This window comes from Triturus cristatus, chromosome 10 (genome assembly GCF_964204655.1).
Source record: "Triturus cristatus chromosome 10, aTriCri1.1, whole genome shotgun sequence".
Classification (NCBI taxonomy): domain Eukaryota; kingdom Metazoa; phylum Chordata; class Amphibia; order Caudata; family Salamandridae; genus Triturus; species Triturus cristatus.
Window position 1 is genome coordinate 150,711,209 of NC_140593.1, and position 22,457 is coordinate 150,733,665.

Below are 22,457 nucleotides of genomic sequence, written 5' to 3' on the forward strand. Positions count from 1 at the left end.
GGCGAGGACAACGAGTTTAGGCGCGTATTTGTATATACGCCCATATCAAAAATAGAATTGTTGCAAATGAAGAAAGTAGTACCCAGTCATGACAAAGATCCAGCGGGTTTTCACCGAGAAATTAAAGACATGTTACTCATGGGAGAGTATACCTACCCCGACATTATGACAATATTAAAGGTGTTGATGCCTGCTGGCATTTATGAAAAACTCAAGGAAAAAGAGTGGGAGGTAGGAGACCAAAAGATAGAATGGTCAGCATTAGAAGCAGAAGAAAAGGCCCGAGGTCCAGGTTCGGGGCTTGGGGACAAAACTAAAGCACTACCAGGTCTACTAGTACAGGTACTGCCACGTTTATTAACTACGAAAAAGGAAGATTGGGGTACAATTTCAGCCTGTAAACAGAAGCAAGATGAAGACACTAGTGATTACTATGCCCGATTCGAGAAATGTTTTGGTATAAATAGTGGCATAAAAGCAAGTAGCGAATCATACCCGCATCTGTTTGTGACAAAATTAGTAGAAAATGCCCTGCCCCCAGTAAAGAATAGAGTATTAAAATTCGAGAGTACCTGGCAAGGTAACACTCCATCACAAATGTTACAAATGTTACAGTACCATCACAATAGAATTAGAGAGGAACAAGAACATGAACACAGACGCATGAAAGACACGAAAATGAAAATGCTAGCTTCCCAGACAGTTCCAGCTGAAGGACATAAAAAGGGTATGACACATTCCGATTCAGCAGGGCCTGTAAAAGGGACATGCAATTATTGTAAAAAGCCAGGTCATTACGTACACGATTGTCCAGTTTTAAAACATAATATCGCCATAGGTAAAACACAAGAAAGATCACGGCCACTAAGACAAGATCAGAATGAACAAGGAGCTATGCAGCATGCCCAGGCCATGCCAGCCGCACAACAGCCAATACAGTTTGTGCCAGCTGCACCACCGTTGCCTGTTGCTGCCACACAGACAACAACACGACAAATGTACCAGACTGCACAGTATGAATATCCTGAGTATCAGCGTTACGCATGAACTAGCCTAGAGAGGGAAGTTGACTTACCCCTTATCGAGATTCCTGTAGATCAAGAAGGACCTTATGTACATAGTGAATTATTAGGCCAAGATAGAAAATTTTTACTCGATACAGGGGCAAGTCGAACAACTATAAAACGTAGTGAAGTTCCAGGGGCACCCCTCTCAGGCTCTCAGAATATTTCCCTTGGTTTTTCAGGAAAACCTATTGTTAATGAAGTATCACAGCCTCTTCCACTTACGATAGGACCTCTGACCCGAACTACAGATTTATTGCTTACTAAATCATGCCCAGAAAATCTGTTAGGAATTAAAACCCTGAAAGCTCTAGGAGCCATAATATGTTGTTCTCCGGAAGGTGTAAGGTTGTTTTTACGTGATTTTAAAGGTCACTATGTGTCTAGAGACATGGATCCCCGACTGCAGACTTTACCTACACGTCTATGGGCACAAGGCCCTACTGATGTTGGTTGCATGAATATTACACCATATCGAGTCACATTAAAGGCAGGAGTGGTGCTACCACGAATGCGACAATACAAGTTACCACCAGATGCTGTAGTGGCTTTACTACAAATCATTGACGAGCTTATTGCCCAAGGAGTAGTTGTAGAAACAGACTCCAATGTATGTAATTCACCGATAATTCCGATTCTTAAACGAACAGATCCTACGGCCCCGCCAGTATATCGATTGGTTATTGATCTGCGCGAGTTAAACAAATGCATTGTGCCACAATTTCCTGTGGTCCCAGATATCTCGTCATTACTGACAGCTATTGATTCCGAAGCAACATTCTTTACTGTAATTGATCTCAAGAATGCCTTTTTCAGCGTCCCAATAGATCCGGAAAGCCAATATTTGTTCGGATTTAGTTTAAATGGGCGTAGCTTTAAATTCTCACGCGCACCTCAAGGATTTACAGAAAGCCCCAGCATCTATAGCCAAGCACTGAAACGAGAACTAGATAGTATCCACATGCCAGTTAACACTGCCTTGCTTCAATATGTCGATGATCTACTGATCACCGCGAGAAGCGAACCCGAATGTGAGAAAGCATCACTGACAGTTTTACAATTTCTAGCCGAAAAGGGGCACAAGGTGTCCCCTTCTAAGCTGCAATTCTGTGTCCAGCGAGTTGTTTATCTTGGACACTCGCTGTCCAAGGAGGGAAGGCAGCTTACACCCGACCGCATTCAGTTAATAGCTAACATGTCAATACCCAAGACACAAAAGGAGGTACGAGCTTTCATAGGCCTCACTTCATATTGTAGGCAGTGGATCCCTCAGTATGCATTTATAGCAAAACCACTCATTCAGTTAACCACACAGGAGGCAGCCACATCGACTGTTCTCCCTTGGACTCAGGAACATACACAAGCTTTTGAAAGCCTAAAGAAAGCTTTATGTCAAGCACCCGTTTTAGCAACGCCATGTTACAGAAAACAGTTTACACTCTTTGTTACAGAACGCGAAGGTACTGCCTTGTCAGTACTCACGCAGGAACAAGCAGGAGCACACAAACCATGTGCTTATTTTTCTAGTACATTAGATCCCGTAGCTCAGGCTTTGCCTGCGTGCCTGAAATCAGTAGCAGCGACAGCTTTAGCAATCAGACAAAGCGATGCCATAGTGTTAGGACATCCATTGACAGTTCAAGTACCACATGCAGTAGAGGTTCTTGTGAATAGAACGCAAACACAACACTTGACTATAGCGCGACTTACAGGGTACGAACTTACATTGTTTCAGCCACATATAGAAATCAGACGCTGTAACACATTGAATCCTGCCACACTTTTACCTGTAATCGGAACAGACCCACTAGCTCATGACTGTATTGAAGTTATTACAATAACGACAAAACCCAGACAAGACTTAACCGATGTCCCATTGTCAGATCCAGACCTGACATTGTATGTAGATGGTTCATGTATGAGAACAAGTACAGGAGAGTTAGTGGCCGCTTACGCAGTCACAACAGATACTGAAGTCATTGAAACTAATCGTATAAATACTTTGTCAGCTCAAGCCGCAGAGCTCATCGCTCTGACACAAGCCTGTATTCAAGCCACGAATAAAAAAGTCAACATATACACTGACTCACGTTATGCATTCGGAGTTGTACATGACTTCGGCGTGCTGTGGCGAGAGAGAGGTTATTTAACTTCCCACGGTGCCCACATTCAGCACGGACCCCTCATTCATGCCTTATTAGATGCAATACATCTACCCACTGCAATATCAATTATGAAATGTAAGGCTCATACGAAGGTTACTGATATCATTTCCCAAGGCAATGATCTAGCCGACAGAACAGCTAAACAGACTGCTCAAACTCAAACCCCCGACATGACAAAGACAATAGTCCCGATGCCGACACATTGTATGACAGTTAAAGATCCTACTCTTGACGTAATTGACATACAGTCACATGCTACACCAGACGAAATAAAGAAATGGACTGAATTAGGAGGGATCCAAACGGACCAAGGATGGATGATGAAGGAAAAGTCTGTATGGTTCCTTCCTGATTCAATGGTCCAAGTTATAATTAACACTATACATAGTCCAGCACATCTAGGAGAAAAAGCTATGCTAGACAGCATTCAACACATTTGGTTCAATAAACATTTACGAGCAGCAGCCAAACAAAAGGTCCGTACCTGTATGATCTGTTGTCAGTTCAACCCAGGAAAAAGCGTTCCCGTAGAACAGGGTGGATTTCATACTCCTAATCATCCTTTTGAAGTACTCCAGATGGACTATATCCAGATGGAACGATGTCGAGGATTCAAATATGTTCTCGTAGTTGTTTGCGCTCTGTCCCGTTGGACGGAGGCATACCCGGTTTCAGATTACACTGCCCCGACTACTGCCAAACAGTTGGTTCGAGAATTCTTCCCACGATACGGTTCACCACGTGTTGTTCACTCAGATAACGGCCAGCCGTTCTCATCCGAATTAATGAAACACGTTTCACTTCTGTTAGGATATCAGTGGAAATTCCACTGTGTCCGACACCCCGAGGCAGCAGGTCTCGTAGAAAGACATAACCAGATACTGAAAATCAGAATGTCCAAAATATGCAGAGAGAAAGGTGTCGACTGGGTAGTAGCGTTACCAGTTGCACTCTTTTACATGAGAATGGTAGCACACTCTCGAACAGGGCTATCTCCGTATGAGGTGATCTTCGGCAGACCACCGAATATGTGGGGGACGCCTATACCACGCAAAATAACTGATATTGACTGTAATATGCTGACAGATTACTTGGCTTCCTTGATGTCTGCACTACAATCTTGTCGTTCACAGGTAGCTGCAGCCTTTCCCGACAACACTGAGGTGAAACCCCATGACGTTGTTCCGGGTGATCTTGTCTTTGTGAGGAATTTCGACCGAAAGACTCAGCTGGAGCCCAGGTGGAAATCACCCAAGTTGGTCCTGCTGACCACAAGAACAGCCGTGAAGATCGAGGGCCGCAAGGGCTGGATTCATTCAAGCCATATCAAGAAATTTCATGGACTATCCTCGGATATAGACATTGTGCCCTGCACTCCCTCACAGACTGATTCAAAACTTCCTTTGGTTGAAAAAACTGAAACCGAACTCTATAAAGTAAAATTGAGGCCTAGAACGTCAGACAATTTGATTGTTTAAGTCCTCTCCAAGGTGAAGCGGTTGAATTTGTCTCTGACATGTATCATCTAGACCTGAATCATGGACAGTCGCGGAAAATGTTGAAACGACAGGCGTATTGTAAATCACTGCGTAGCCACTGCATAGTGACATTATTAATTTTGTTTTTATTGAGTCTTTTAATAATTATTACAAGTATGTTGTTGCACATATATTACCCTATTTCTAGACATGTTTATAATGTTGCTGCTGAACATTCTTTTAGTGACTTACCTCCGCATGAATTGTCTTATAGACTTGCGCTGCGCAATAACACTTTCATTAGTATGTTACATCATTCCCATCAGACTAGTAATGCCACTAATTGTTGGGTGTGTGGCCGACTCCCTCCCTATCAGAATTATGAAGGAGTCCTGCCTTTCTTTCCACACCCATTTACACATAATGGCTCCTGTGGAGCATGGTTCAGTTTAATCAATTCCATAGACTCAGACACAGCAGTTTACCAAGATCATTGGGTATGGGGAAACCTGAACCTAGTTTTACTCAAGGTCTGCTACCCTGACAAGGAGGGTCACCCCAAAAGAACAGGAACTGATCTAGAAAATGAAGTATATGGATTAGGTAATTTTACACCTAATCTCATGATTCTAAATGTCGTATCCGAAATTGAACTAGTCTTACCCACCATGTCAGTATTCCCAGCGAAGGGTGAATTGTGTGTAAGAAAGGTTGGTTCCATACATATGGGCCATAGTAAATGCACTACTATAGTAGAATTCAGTGATCAAGGCAAATCTTCATTTAGAGCTTCTCGCCACTCCTACTTTATATGTGGTCAGACTGCATATATGCGTTTACCTCTAGATTGGGATGGTACCTGCTACATTGCATTCCTTTTGCCACCTGTTTTCCTAGCTCCTCCTGATTATTACAGAAATATTCATTTAGTACACAACAGAGAGCGGAGAGATCTCCCCATTGTCGATTACACTGAGACGGCATGGGACAAGTATGTAGATTTTAATAAAGGTATCTTTCCCTATATAGGTACTGTTACTAATAGTAAGCTGATACGTAGATTAACTAGAACCCTTGAAGCAGTAGTGAATGAGACTATTTCCGCCTTAGGCAATTTAACGGAAGAGCAGTCTGCTATGCGGATTGTTGTGCTTCAAAATCGTCTTGTCCTTGACGTCATCCTGGCTGATAGGGGCGGAGCTTGTAGGGTCATCGGATCAAGCTGCTGCGTATTCATACCAGAAAATTCGCCATCTGTATATAAAGCCATCACTCGCCTTCATAAGATTGTAAACCAGATACATCAGAACCCAGGCACTTGGACTTGGTCCAGTTGGTTTTGGAATGTGGTATCAGCCTGGGGATGGAGAGTTTTATCCTTCCTAGGTATTGGCCTTCTCATACTATTCAGTTGCTGTCTATGTCTACAATGTGGACCAGCGATTTGTGGTCTGTGTGCCACATCGTGTATTCCACCACCAAGACTTCATTCGTCACGGAAGAAGAAAGAAGAACAAATGATGCTATATGAACAGATCAATGGATTGATGAAGATTGATATCTCTTGAAGGGCAAGTAGGGGACAAGGAGGGAATGTGGAAATATGGATTTTTCTGGTCAGTTATGTCCCCTATCTTGGACCCCAACGGTTCCATGTGCATGTCACAAGTGCATGTATGTTCCCTCCAGTTCCAGTTATGAAGACGCAAATACATGTGCGTCCACCGTCAACATGTCCTCTGTCAGATCCGCCATGAATAGGCCGGATATTCCATTCCTAAATATGAAAGGCCACCGGCTTTATATGGTTCACTTATGCCATTTTACAGTCCAGGCAAGTAGGCCCTGATCCTGTCATCAAACTCCTCTTGCTTTCTGCCTCTGAAACCTCGAGTCTGAGCCTGCATCTGTGACCATTAACTTTGTCTCATTCTCTGCGCGGCTCACGAAGCCTGACATCAGCCTATTCTCTGCCAAGAACTGTATTTCACCTTCGAATTATCTGCTTCCCCCTCAGCCGATGCATTCCTGCCTAGTAGTTTAAGTAAACATTCTTCCAGTTACCAAGCAAAAGGCCCGGCTTCTCTGTCCTCATGCAAGTAATTCATAGCCCTGTTACCATGGAATATTCCTACCCCCTCGCATTCAGTGTAGACACTTAGACGCTTGTACACGCACGCACAGTCAGTATAGAATAGATTCTGTCCGAGAGTCCTTCTTTTGGATGTTAGATATGATTTGGGATTAGGTTGACTTGACCCCCCAGACTTTTTGTCTCCACATGTAGAGCTAAATGTCAAGTCCCCTTCACCCCCTAGTTACACGTCAATTACACGTCATGCTGCTGCGCGCGCATCTAGGCCAAGTATTATCTTATAGATCCACCTATATATGACATCATAACCAATTATGTTCCTTTTTACTCCTTTTTACACCCATTTTTTGGTTACGCAGATAAATCGTCATTTTCCTTATCAATTGTTACGCCTACTGCATTCGCTTCATTGTAATGTATGTACTATAAAAGTTACTTCTTGTCAATAAAGTATGTACTTCACTTCCTGAACCCCCGTGGTGATGGAACTTGGAGCATCCGATTATAATCGATCACTGGAATAAAGCCCATTCCGAACCTCTAATATCACGGATTCTGCCTCTCATTTTACTGAGCTATTTTATAATGTTTCTGTATCAAATTCAGTCCCGGTAAAGGAATTTTTATTTACCACATCAGCACCAAATAGGTAGGTATGCATTAATTTATTTCTTTTGGAGTTTTATAATGCGCTGTGGGCAACCTTTAGGTAGTGAGTCTGTTTAGTCTGAATACTACCGCCCGACACTGCGTCAGATATGCTTAACTGAGGATGCAATTACAAGGGAGTTCATGTTTCAGGCGTGTATATAGCGCAAACGCCGAGCGCTTACATGGGCGCCAGTTACATTACCCAGGATATATTCCTTTGAATAAATGAACATCGGGCTCGAGCAGGTCATCTCAGATTGAAAGCTCAGCTGCTCTAGCCTTCCGCCGCCCTCGCCGACCAAACGAGCTACTGTTTAGTGTGCCTGCTGCAAAGAACGTGTCCCAAGCAGACTACAGAGTGCGCCTGATGTAATAGATCAGAAGGTCACTGTTCCCTACAAGAGGCATCCCTTTGTTACTTCCCATTTGTAACCTAAAGTCGTAATATTCAAGTGAGCTATCACGTTCATCTTAGACTGCATACACACCGCAAAGCATACACCATTAGAACATTGATTAATGTTGCAAAAAGGTTAACTTGGCAAGAAATTGACTCCGAGCTTGTGCATTACCACCCCAAGCAACCCTAAACTACACTGCCCACCAGTAGGGACGATACGAAACTCCCACACTTCGAGTCCTCCGGCCCAGGCAACACCTACTATACACCGATTCACAAGCGCACTCGACCCAATACTCGCAAGGGCTCAAGGACACCAACAATAGCGCCACACAATAGACACAGAAAGGAGGCATACCACAAGCTTCCTCCGCTGCCCCACCAAGCGGGCGCGCATTCGGGGCAGTCAACAGCGCCTTTGGGAGAGGACGCGCCGGCATCCCAGCGATGGGCATTGCGGGGCGAACACAAGCAGACCGGCGCGTGGCTAGACACTACTTCCTTGAGAAAGTGGCATACGGGGCGCAAATGATAAAGCATGACCGGAGAGCCAATGTCTCAACACGCGGCCAACCCGCTGGCCGGAACACCTCGAATCCCTCCCACCAAGGCCACCCGCGGGTCCGGGAGCAGGACCGAAAACCCCATCGAGTGAGGGAGGCATACCCCTCGGTGCAGCTGGCCCGGCGGAACTCACTACTAACTTCAGCGAAGTCAAAATCTCAACTGTACAAGGTGCTGATCACTCACCCGGAAGGTAATAATCACACGAGTTGTCTTCACATATATGTGAGTCCTGGAAACTGCCGCAGAGAGAAACACCGCATCAGGTGCTTCAGAAGCACAATAAACTTCCAAACACGGCGCACCCCAAGCGCCCCCCTGGTGGCGACGTTACGATGCACGAGGTTGCAGGTAGGCACCACCTACTCCAAACTAACAGTGCTGAATGGATGAGGACGCCACATTAGGCCTTACATAAACGGTGGCTGCAGAGACTGCGAACGCTGCACTTAGGTCCCGGCAACACAGTGCCGCTCCTTACGGGAGGGGGGGGGGGGGGGGGGTTGGCGACGGATTCAGGGACAGTCGAGCTCTACTCTAATCTGCTGCACAAAAGGCGATTAGCTCCTGGGCAACTACTTCCGCTTCCGGGGTCAGACATGCCACGCAAAAGACACCACGTACCGGATCACAGCTGCGCCCCGGGTGTGCCATCAAAGTGCCGCGAGCACCGGGGACGGCACGGGGACACCTAAACCCGCAGCATCAGGTGCATCAGAAGCACAATAAACTTCCAACCGCGGCGCCCCCATGGTAGCGACGTTACGATGCACAGGCAGGCTGACAATTGTTGCATATTTATATAGCGGTGCCAATATACCCTGTCTCCCCCGCCCTGCCTGCTGAGCTATCTTGTCTCCCAATACACTGCGGTGGGCGGTCAGCCCGCCTTGTAGTCCCGCACCGCCACTTTCACGACACCAAAGTGCCAAACGATCTCGCTTCAGGGCCCACATGGCTCGCGAGAGGGACAAACCACCCTGCTGCGCCGCGGAAGTTTCCCGCGCTAAAACAGCTACCAAATGGCAAAGAGCATCCTTAAAGACCGAAGTCCAACCAGCAACATTCAAAGAACCCGCAGCGCTTCAAACAGTCAGGGCAGACAACTGACCAGAGTCCCCCAAGGGCATTAACAAATCCCGACCTACAAATGCCCAGGAGTACAACGCATCACATATATCCTAAACATAACGCTTAACGATCGCCCCTAAGTAAACAACATTCTCTAAACAGGGTGGCCGGTATTTATCAGAGACCCCGACACGTGGAGGGAGAAGACGTTCTTGGCTATGCCAGTTTAGAAACACATAAGCACTCCACTGCAGTTGATATTTCCAATAGGTTCGAATCTGTGCTACTTTTCAATCAAAATGATGGGACCCCGAACGGAGCCGTCCCCTGTTAATCGGATCAGGGGCACATCTGCAAGATCCAGCGCCTAAATCCCCAACGCACTCTCGGCAATCGGCGAGATAAAACCCAGGGCGTGCCAGTACCACAACCATCACTCCCCCTTCGCGGTACGCTTCGCAAACTGTAACTAAGGATTACTTGTCGCCCAAAGATCAGGTATTCATCATGCACAGGTTAAAGGATTACCGGGAAACTAGAGACTACCAATGCGTACCACGTCTAAGGCACGTCATTCCGCTCTCCGAACCGAGCCGCCGCAGGGAACAGGGGGGGGGGGGGCGCAAGGGGGCACCGTGTTACAGCTCCCTGTCTTAACTTATTTAAACACACCTCCCCCGCCCCTGCTCACCCCAAAGACCAAGGACCCCCAACCCTTACCTCCATGTGCTACAACGCACCAACACCGAAAGCATCTGGGCGGGGAATCCCACCGCAACTAAAGATCACCACGAGATGCTCTACTCCCGAGGCCCTGCTCTCTCCACTCTGCAAAGCTCACGATGCAGGCCAGCTGTCCCACGACCATCGGCGGTCCCAGATCGTCAACAACACCGTCGCAAATAAAGCCGGACCCGACGACGACACACCGCAAGATAAGGGAGACCTCGCCAGTCGACGGCTGCTTCAGCCCACAGCTGAGCGGTGCAAACAAGAGGACAATGCGCGCGGCCAGGAGGAGCGGCACAAGAACGCGTGTCCAGGCTGGGTGCGGCGCGCAGGAGACAGAGGAGGAACTGGGCGAGAGAGCCCACTAAGTAGGGAGTAAGCCGCGCCCCCAGCTCCACGCGATAGGGGTTTTTCCCAAGTGGGCGTAGGCCTCGCGCGCGAGGCAGCAAGGGGGGGGGAAGGCTCCGACGGGCGGCCACTAGAATGCTGCCCTGCTGATGTCCCACTGCTTGGGACGCGGGCAGCGGCAATTCCGATCTCGGATGCCATAAAAAGTGGGCACCATTCCGCCAGGATTATGAAGGATTCTGTGTGGTGGGGCAGGAGCTAAACCAGTGCACGTCTAGCCGGCCATGTTGTCAGGCCACGCCCCGACTGTGTTAATGAATTGTGATGTGTATTTGTATTATCATGGATTGAAATAAAAAACAAAATACAAGAAATGTGATCAGCAAGTCAGTAAGCAAGCTTTAACAGAATTGAAAGCAAGATTGACCACTTGTATATTAAAAAGCTTAGCCTCCTAAAACTCATTAGAAATATTCCTTGAAATATTCCCAACAGAAAGAATTTGGGTTGCCAAAAAATAAAAATATTCTTCATACAAGGAATATGGTTGGTAAAAAAGTATTCTGCCCACACTAATGCTAAGGATAACAGTTTGTTGAGTTTGATCACTGTCAGCCCTTATTTGGGCATAGAAATTGGCAAAAGCAGGAAATGTTTTAGCCCTAAACTCAACATTATCACCCTGTTGCCTCCACCCCCATGCCCCTGCCTGCACGTGAGCATCACTAGCAAAGCACCCATTTTAGGTTTGTAAATTATGATGCGCTATCAGATTCCTACTGTAACAGTTTAGGTCACAGGTAACCAATACAGGGATTCCTAGTGCTATGTTCTCGTGGGATTCCAGCTCCTCAGATAGGCTGCCCTGCCCTATGTTTGAGTTAACTCTCCGCCAATTAAGGTAGTAGTTTTTTGTGGCCTATGGTCAGCTTTCAGCACAACATGTGTAAAAAAGCCATCAAGTTCAGAGAGTGCAGGGGATTTAGAAGCCCCAAAAATGGCTAGACCATTGCTAATTATCAAGAGGAAACCTGAGTTAGCTCAGTTAATTTTAAATTACTTGGAGATTAGAAGAGCTTAAAACAAGCATTTGTAATGCAATAGGTCTCGCATTTGCGAGACTTAGAGCTCTTGGCATTGTAAATGGTAATGTCTTTTAGCCCTGTGTTTTTGTGTGGTGTGGTGTGGAATTATGTGGTTTGGATTGGAATTGTTATTTGTAGAATTGTGTGGGGTGGTATTTTGTGGTGTGTAGTGAATTTGTGTAGTGGAATTATGTGGCATGATGAATGGATAGAGATGAGAATTGCCGGAAATAGAATGGAATATAGAGAGGGATGGGTAGTTTACACAAGAAGTGGTGAATGAACTCCAGACAGGAGCAGAAAGAATGTGTGAGAAAGAGTGAAAGAAGTGGACAGCAGGGCACAGACATATAAAGAGGGAGTGCTTGTGTATGCAGAAGACACCCGTAGAAGAGGAGGAGAACATGGGTTTGAGGGACTGAAACCTTGAAAATTTACACGAAAGATATTGTGGGGAAAGAGCTGAAGTGAACCACATGAGAGAGGCGGGAAGAGTGCGTGAGAGAGAGGGATCAGAGATGGTATGAGAACAGAGAGAGAGAGAGAGAGATAGGGGCGAGAGGTCCCCGAGTAGGGAGAGGTGTGAGGTGACTAGTGCACAGCGCGAAGAGATACCGGAAGGTAGCATGCATGAGCAGGTATTATAGAGAGGAGATTGAGATTGAGATTGAGAGTGTGAGGGACGTATGAAGGGGGCAGAGGGATTGCAAGATGAAAATGGGTGGTGGTAGTGTGAGGGAGAGATGAGAGGGGTAGTGGGTGTGTTGTGGAGAGATGACAGAGTTGGTAGAAGTATGAGGGAGATATGGGTTGCATTGGAATTGTTTGTTGTGGAATTGTGTGGCGTGGAGTTGTGTAGTGAAAATATGAAGCATGGTGTGTTGTAGAATTATGTGGATAGTAATTAAATGGTATTAAAATGAAGAAGACACAGCGCAGTGTGCAGCGGAGGCGTAGGACAGAATGCTAGAAAAGCTGTAACTTTTGCATGCCAGGTGTGGGAGTTGCGCTCCTCCGCAGATTTAATGCTACACGCTGCATGTGATTACAAACCCTCCTTTCTGCAAAATCAAGTCGGGTACTCTTTGGAAAAAGGCTATACAATTTATCTGATGCTTGTAAATCAACATGGATAAAGAGAAAAATATGTTTAAATCTGACTTGTTCATGATGCCTACTGTTCCACAGAAACACTCCCCTGATGCCTACTGTTCCGCAGAAACACTCTCCCTCTGTCCTTTATGTACGTAATGAGATGAAAAGACTTGGGGCCTAATTATGAGTTTGGCTGTCTGAGGACCCCCAAACTCGAGGTGTCGCAGCGGTGGCAGTGCGGCCACCGCTGCACTGGCGGTCCAACCTCCGGATTACAACTTGGGCAGCTGGACCTCCATGGCACTACCGTAGCCGACAAGGATCAGAGATCCCTTGCAGTGGCGCAGTGGTCCGAGGGCAGCAATATGCTTGGTGCTGCCCTACAGCACCACCAAGCTTATTACGACTTTCCTCACCGCCAGGGGTCTCATGGAGATTCTTATTCCATGAAACTGCTGGCAGTGAGGAAAGAAAGGGGGCCCTACAGGGACCCCTCTTGACCCTGTGCATGGGGTTGCATGCAGGGGGGTACATGCTGTGCCCCCCTGTGTGCATGCACCTCATTCCTGCACGGCATGGCCTGCACAGTCTATGCTGTGCACCAACATGCACTGGCGGTCCCACAGCAGTGCTGTTTAAGGCTCACATATGAGCATTTAAACTGCACCAATGCAGGACCTCCACGCCGCCTACCTGCCAGAACGCGATAATGCTCGTAATCTGGTGAGAGGGTGTTCACCCTGTTTGGCGGTGTGGGAGTGGGGCAGTGGCGTGGCAACCTGCTTGCACACCGCCAAACTCCTAATCAGGTCATTAGTCTCTTGTTTCGAGTTTGCAGAGGGGTTACCATATCACAAATGAGGCAGATGTCCAGTCTGCTGTATAAGTGAATTATAGCTTATGTAATACATTTTAATGGAGTAGCCAGTCTTCAAAACATTAAATAACGCCCTTACACTTGTGCACCAGAGCATCTGGGCACAGTGGCATTCACAGCGGCACATGTAATCAGAAGCAAGGTATGTGTTTAGAAACTAGATTGTAGCTGCCAACTGCATGCGCTTTTGCTGGCATCCCATTTGACACTCCTGAATCTTGCTCATGTGGGTTGTCCAAAGTGCTATTTTGCTGGACTTTCCCTTTAAATTAAAACTTTATAAGTGGAGTAATAAATGTTTTAGCAATAACATAAATTCACCTGTCTAATACCTTTTGCCTATTTTCATCCACAGCTATGAAGGTGAGGATTTTGAAAAGGCTGCGGAATTGTACAAACGAGCCATGGAAATTAAAGAAGCTGAGACATCTGTCGTTGGGGGGAAAGCTCCCTCTCGCCACTCTTCAAGTGGCGATACAATGAGCTTAAAGAACGCTTTGTCTCCAAATCTGCTTGTTAATCCAGGACACAGGTGACATGGACACATGGATCATATGAAGGCCTCATCAATTAGAGTGTTTGTTTTAGTTTTCTTGAAATACCATACTTTTTCCTTTTTTTGTGCACTTTAAACTTTACGGACCAAATGTTAGGGGCTCCTTTGTTACTAAACAAAACCCTTTTTGATCAGTATTAAGTCAAAAACATAATATGTATTGTAGGTTAACCCTGACTTTTGTCTATTTTATTTTTGATACCTACTTCTTTGCAGTAGACCACCTTGTTTGTTGGAACAGCATGCCTAGTGCATGGACTCTGGGTATGGCACCATCCACCAACTGAGATGACCTCTATTTGAGGACCAACAACTATACTAGATGGTATTGTGGGAGTATAGATCATTGCTTTGTCCTTAAATTTGACATTAATTCTATACCAAAAATTCTGTCCCATCTTCAGCCTTTAGATCTGACTCTGGTGTTGAAACCAAAATGTGAAAACTGGGCTACTAGTTAAAGGTTTAAGGGACTGCTCTAAATGACTGAAAGTAGAAGAAATGATTTAACGGGCGCTGTGCAATATGCCAGCAGCTTGGGTCAAACTCGATGGATCGAATGCTGCTGACAAATCCACCAATATCAGAATCACTGATCCCTCATTGTGAGACATCATTAATTCATCTTTGGTATTTAGACTGGTCTCGGGAGGCTTTTTTTGGGACAGACATCATGAATGGAAGTTGTCTTGTGTATTGCTATTGTTCCTTATGCCTCTTGGGGTGATCTGTAACTCCTTTTGTTTCCAGTGAGAGCTAGCAGCTCCCATTTGTAATTGGAATAATCCATATAGATCTTTCCTCTATGTTCTGCATGTTGTTGGAGGCATGTAGAACCATACCTCCATGATCTCGATGTGTACGTCCAAGGAGTGATGTCTTTATCTATGTACAAGGAGTGATGTGGTATCATATAAACAAAGTGTGTTTTTTTCATTGTCCGATAGCTTTAAAAAAATGCTTTTGCCTAATGAAATAGTTTAGTCTACTCTACATACACTACGAACAGTCTTTCAGCAGTTTTTACTCCCCATCGAAGAAGGTTCAGTGCTATGTTTGTGGAATGCATCTATTAGTTTTAAAGAATCACATATTGGAAAATTGTGGTCTTTTGCACAGTTTTGCTTCCTGAAAAATATATCTAATGTGGTGCTAGAATCTTGAAAGGTGTTCCAAAACGGTGCTCTCTAAAGTAGGCTTTACTACACAGCTATTTAATTTTGGTAATGAAAAACTGAATATAGTTTTGGATTTCCGGATGGACATTGCCAGTGCCTGTCTGCCTGGTCCATGATATCCCTCCCTGTTCTAGCTGAAACACTCCTGTGCAAACAAGGTATTTTTTTTTTGTCTGCCACAATACGCCATGCTGATCATACTATGTACGAAAGAGCTTCATTTACAAGTAATCTTTGACTACTGAAAATCTATTGGAGGCAAACAAAACAATTAATAAAAAAATTAGGTATTATTTGTGAAACAGTACAATACAGGAAATTGACAGAAGAACAACAAAAAGGTATTTAACCTAAAATCCTCTTGCTTTTGTGAGGCCTACCTATCAGTGGAGCTTTCTCATTGGGAATAAGTGAAAGCAGAAGAAGACTTATGCCACACTCTATGCTTGATACTTTCAGAGGGTCTCAGGCCTTTGTTGAATACCTAGTTATGTATGATTTCCTTTCAGCTGTGTCTTTACGATTGCCAATAAATGCCCGGTCTTTCAGTGGGAGTCGCAATGGAGCTCTATCTGGTTGGGCTTATTGCATGTTTGGTCACCCAGTAGCTCCTAGTCCTCAGCTTTATAGTTGGGAAGATATGTTTACCCTTTCCTGTCACAACACATCTACCTGACTGTATAGCTCCAAAAGCATTGTATTTTAAACCGTTATACAGCAAGATTTAGCTTGAAATTGTATTAGTTGTATGTACACCAGATACTAGTCACCGCTACATCTGTCTCTAGCTAGATCTAAAATGCAAAAAGCAAATGAAAAAAAACTTTCCACTGCATTGTCATCTGAGTAATACCAATCTGTCAGAAATATCCTCTTTCACCAAAAGTTCTGCTCATCCTTGCATATAAGAGCCTTAAGAAAACAGAAAGCAAAACCAAGCTCTCCCCCAACATATTCTGAATCTCTTAAACAAATTGCAGTTCCATATAACCTCAAATGATTTCTACTTATTCAGGATTTGTCCCATTAATAGGAGGTCCCAAAATAGAAAACAAATATTTTTTCATGAAAGGAATAATTTATACATAGACTAATTTAAAAAATGACAGCATGACTGGTACTTTGTATAGGGAACCGCTTTAATGATATGGGACTATATGTGAATCTAAAGGAAATTAAGTGTCTTGGTAAAGGCTTGTATAGTTTGGAAAAATAACTAAAAAGTGGGATGTGAAAATCAGCCTCCTTGGTCAACTCTGTATATCATTTATTTTCAGTCTTTGAAAGTTTAGAGGATTATTGGTGGAACAGAGAATAAGTCTTGATACTACATGGTCTAGTCTAATACGTTTTGCTGTTAAATAGGGTAGAGATGGATCAGTGTCCATTGGCTGTTTGTTTGGAGACAGTGACTTTTTAATTTGAAACACAATTATAAAATACTGAATTATTCAAGGAAAGAATAACATGGAAATTTTGCAGAAGTGTGAAATCCATCTTAGAGGGGACAACTCTACAACCTCTATTTTAAAGTATGTAAAAGATCATAATGAGGCCAGATTGGATTTTGCAATCTTAATCTGTAATTTGGAATATATTTTTAGTAATGATGTTTTGGTAACTTCAAGGAATGAAGTAATTTTAGTTTGTGTATTACTCAAGGAAAAGATATTGTAGAAAATGGCAAAATCCAGTTGTCCTATCTTAGAGGGGAGCCCTCAATTTTAAAAGACTTGTCCTCCATAATGAGGCCAGATTGCTATTTGCTATTAATCTGTAATTTGGAATATATATTTAAGAAATGCTGTTTTGGTATCTTCCAGGAAGGGGTGTAACTGTAGTTTATGTATGGTGATGGGAGATATTAAGATACATTCCTTGCAAATGGATTTCTAAATGTCCAACAACAGTGGATGATGAGAATTTTCTGTTGCCAATCAGAGCATGCCTGAACATGTCTGACCCATGTCTGAACAAGAAAGCAGACTGATAAGCTTTGAATGCACTTTGTATTATGCGCCTCACTCCTTATACCATTATAGTGTGTGTATAACCCTTCCTGCTTCAGAACTCACTTTTGTCTTTGACAAAACAATAATTGCTGTTAATGATCTGATAACAATGCCTGCCTCTTTCTCCTCTGAATCCTTGTTTCTGTTTCTCTCTCCTCCTGGGCTATACTTACCCACTATTGTGGTGTTATTCATGACTGGCATATGACTCTTTCAGCTGGCACTGTTACTAATCTCTGTAACAAAGCAACAATCTGATGCCAAAATTAAGCCACCATTACAAAGAATACTCATTTTATTTTGACTGTTACATGATCATGTTGCTCAGATAACTTCTGCAGTGACTATTTGGAACTCACTGATGATGAGTTTTTACTGTTATGAATTCTTTTTCCTATTTTTTTTTAATGTTTTTATTTTTATTACTGTACTGTTCAACCTTAATAAAGATTTTTGAATGAATAACAATCCCCAAAAGCTTTAGCATGGACAACGCTCTCCTTGAGGTGGCAGAGTAGGTGAGATGGTCGCTAGATTCAGGGGCATCGGCATTGCTGGTGCTCCTGGATCTGTCTGCGGCATTCGACACTGTCGACCACACCATATTGGTCCAGAGACTACAAGGGGTGGGCTTTGGAGGGAAAGTGCTGACTTGGTTGATATCTTATCTGAGCGGTCATACTCAGAGAGTTGCCCTTCAGCCATTTGAATCTAAACCAAAACGGCTTTGGTGCGGTGTCCCCAGGGCTCAGCTCTGAGCCCTCTACTTTTTAACATCTACCTAGCTCCACTGTTTTCTTTGATTGCCAACTGGGGAGTGAAAGCGATTTCTAACGCTGACGACACCGAGTTGGTTTTTCCGTTTAAGGAGCGGACGGTAGACGCCTTCAAGAACTTCAAAGGCTGTCTGCGAGACATTGCACTATGGATGAACTCAAACAAATTAAAACTTAATGCTGGGAAGACCGAAGTTCTTTTCTTCGGCAAGGGCTCCGTGCCAGATTCAGATCTATGGTGGCTGCCAGAAATGGGTCTACCACCATCCCCTGCTACACGTATTCATAATTTAGGGGTGAGATGGGAGGCGGACCTCTTTTTTCAACCCAAATACAGCAGGTTTCTGCAACTTGTTTTAGTCTCAAGTTGTTTAACTAAAAAATCTCCGGAAAGTTCTACATTTCTTACCGGAAGATTGCCGTAAATCAGTAGCTCATGCCACAGTTACATCTAGGCTAGACTACGCTAATGGCTTATCTCTTGGGCTCCCCAAATACGCCATCTGTCGCCTTTAGATGATTCAGAATGCGGCTGCGAGACTGGTTCGTCGTATACCCTTTCGACACCATGTCTCTCCGCATCTACATGAGCTCCACTGACTTCCAGTGGAGAAAATAATTAAATTTAAGGCCATGACGCTGGCCTACCGGGCCCTTAATGGAAACTGCCCGGGCTATCTGAAGGAAAGACTGTGTCCCTACAAACAAAATCGTGCGTTGAGATCCAATTCTCTTAACTTGCTGCGCACCCCACGCTTTGCGAAATCCCGACTGGGTGGCAGAGCTCTCACAGTCAGAACGGCTTCTTTGTGGAATGCCCTGCCAGGGTTTCTGCGGCGGGTCAATTCAGAAACCTGTTTTAGAAAGGCCATGAAGACGTGGCTCTTTAGGGTAGATTAATATGGGCTGTTAATACCGAAGCTCTCTTTGGACGCAATTACCTGCTGCTTCAGCGCTGGGACACCCCTGTTTGGGGTAGCTGTTGCGCTGTGTAAGCTTCAGTATTATTAAAAGCGAGCAACATACACACGCCAAAAGCAAATCCAGGAATATTCCACTTTAACCTTGACGTCCTGGAGCTCAAATGCAAATTTGTGCACTCTCCAAAATTGACTATTGCTAAGCACATACTAAAAATGTTAGTAGGAATGCATTTATTGTACCGTTTCATAAACCCAAGTAGGATGACTTGAAAGAAGAAAGTGTGACACTCCTTTAAATGTAGGAATTGTAGTAAGTGTTTACAGAGTACTTTTCAACTTCCTATCAATAACCTTGTGTTTTATAGGGAGCAACAAAACACATTTAAAAGGGGTTTCTGACATTTTATAGACATAGCAACACTGATAATGATTACAATTGTATTCAATATGTTTAACGATTTCTTTTTCATTTTATTTTTTTAATAAAGCAACCAGTTGACCCAATTACCTTTGGAATAGTTTGTATTTACATGTATTTGCACAATGTTTTTTCAACCAAAATTCTAATTTAGCCTAAGGATCTCAATACATAATGCGCTTCAACTCTCTAGTTAGTGGCCAATCAGCATTCATCCCTAGTTTGTGATGTAAAAGGTGATACCACAACAGACAGCGTACTAAGCTCACTCCCAAAATAATTAATACCCCAGCAAGTGTTTCTGACTTTCCTTTTTTTACTGTTGTATACTTAGGCCATATTTTTTGCAATGTCAGAACTGACAACACAAAGCCCCCTGTTCTTGTTTTTACATGCCCAACCATTGTCGATATGTTTTTATGAATGTTACATCCAGCTGTGTTAATGGTACTATGACCAAAAGTACTATAAATCTCAAGGATAAACGTATTTGAAATAAAAAAATGAAAAAAAACCTTCTAGAGAGTTGGTTCTAATTTATTTTATTCAGTGTTATATAATTTTACATTACCAATCTCTGACCCCTAAAATAACCATTTCTACCCCTAGACTTTGCCCATCCCTAAACCCTAAAACTCCTTACTACCCCTAACATCTACCCAACCCTGAATCTTAAAAAAAAACTAAATACCCCTAAATACCCGTCCCTGAAACCCCGTAAAACATCTACCCTAAAACTCCCTACTACCCCTAAACTTTAGCCATTCCTGTGTTGTGAACCTTATGCTTACTAGGGGCACACCCGTTTAAATTTCCTCAGCCCCAAGGGGAAAATGCACGACGCACCCTCTTCAGACAAAAATAAGTACATACTGGTGCCTCTCACTCTCTCGAAGACGAGTTAGTCTCATCCAGATTCAGCTTGTAATAAGTCAGACGCCCTCCCAAAATGCGATTTTCCCCATGCATTTTTCTATAGGAACAGCGATACAGAACAAACTGCTGAACGGAATTGCACCAAATCCAGCAGAAAGCTAGGTCTTTACCAAGAAGCATGCTTTTTGTAATTTAGTGTAAATCCATTCAGTAGTTTTTGAAAAATTACGGTTAAAAAATGTAGTTTTATTTTATATATTTCTTGCCGCGGAGAATCTGTGGATCTGACAGATTAAAAGTTTAAATCTGATTGGCTGCCACAACATCAACAACAATATTGCGGCAGCCATTTTGGGACTCAAAGATTCAGTCCCCTGTCCTGCAAAAAAAATATAAAAAAATATGGGGGGGCAGAGTAGGAATAACAAAAAAATATATTTTAATCGTATTGCAAAACCGTAAAGAATTTGTGAATCTGTGGTACAATTTAAAAAAAAAAAAAAGGGGCAGCCTCCCATCCTTTTCAATTTTAAGCACCCTGTGCGCCAGAGCCTGGGGGTCCACCGGTTTATTTTTTAAAACATTTTTGGACAGGGGCATGTGTGGAACCTCTGCCCCGTAACCCCCCCAAGCAGCTGCTGGGCCCCGGGACAGAGAGCACATACCCCGGGCTCTACCTATGTTTCCCACCTCGGGCTGTATGGTAGCAAACAATTACTTATCTTCTCTGCCCGTGAGCATGGGCAGAAAAGAATGACTGTTTTCACTGCAGGAGCAGAGTTACCACCAACACCCAGGATGCCAACCAGGAGGCCGTCAAGCCTGCCACCATATTTATCAGATGTAGATGCCCTGGGTGAGTCCAGAGCACTCACCAAAAAAAGAATCACCCACAGTGGGTGCTGGCTGGGGAGCCGGCAGGGGCTGTGCTGTGTGGCCCCCTCCGACCCCCAACTTATTTCAGAGATGTGGGTCCTCCGGGTTGGACCAGGACACCCACCCCAAAAAAGTGACTTCCTCCAGCCAACACACACAATGGTTGCTGGCCAGGGAGCCAGTAGGGGCTGTGGGGGCATTGCGGCGGCCCCTAACAAAAAAAATGTTGTGAGTTTCCCAAATGGGATCGGGGCACTCACTAATAAAAATAAAATGCAAAATAACAAATCATTTATAGTTTACTGCTACTGGACTGGAGCACCCCATAATGCCATACAAGGGCAAATTTGCATATTTCTTTCCTCCATTGGTGGTGCCCCAGGCCAGATTGGAGCACAACAACATGTTTTCTGAGTTGTATAAAGTATAACCCAAGGAAAAGTTGATGGGGTTTTAAGTCATTCGCAGAGCTTGTATATTTGCTCGTCAGCTGAGGATTGCAGGTACCCCTCGTGGTTGCATTATGTGACCCAAAGAGAGTAAAAGCTAGACTTTGACATAGTTTACTGTGGTTGAAAAAGCCAATAGGCATGCCTTCAAATATTGATGTGGTCACACCTTGAGAATGCCAATAGGCTTGTCTTGCACACTGGTGCGATCACAACTTGACAAAGCCAATAGACTTGTCTTTCACAATGATCTTCTCAGCCTTTGACAAAGCCTATATAGACTTCTCTTTAAATAATAATCTGGGGGACCCCTTGACAAAGGCAATAGGATTACCTTGAATGTTGAACCAACAACCCACCTACATTAACCTCCACCTGAACTTCCACCAACTATTAAGAAGACTATGCTCTGCCTGCCTTTCACTTGCCCATATTACCAGCCTCTACCAAAGCAGTAGTGGAGGACCCTCCTTCTCCCACATCGCAGCAAAGACCTGGAACAGCCTCCCCGCGCACCTCCGGACCATCACCTCAGTTCCGGAATTCCAAATGGCCCTCGAGACCGGCAGTTCGAATAATCCTCTGGGGCCTGCAAGTGGCTTGATACCCTATCGGGTGGTTAGTCACACTTTATAAATCCTGATTGATTGATTTTTTTTGTTGATTTTTTTTATTGATCATTTCTCATCAAAAAGAAACAAACATCACAAGGCAATACAGCACTTGGCGTACAGGTCGGTATCTATACAGTACACAATGATTTAAAAAAAT

The 22,457-nt window shown here is 44.2% G+C and overlaps 1 protein-coding gene across 1 annotated transcript in view; it reads left to right on the forward strand.

The window, feature by feature from the left end:
• NPHP3 (nephrocystin 3) overlaps positions 1-17,830 on the forward strand; it is a 342,323-nt gene extending 324,493 nt beyond the window's left edge. The window contains exon 28 of the mRNA XM_085630683.1: positions 13,978-17,830. Within this exon, the coding sequence (XP_085486809.1) occupies positions 13,978-14,158 (181 nt within the window). The 3' untranslated portion in view covers positions 14,159-17,830. The remainder of the gene's footprint in view (positions 1-13,977) is intronic.
• Positions 17,831-22,457: the final 4,627 nt, after the last annotated feature.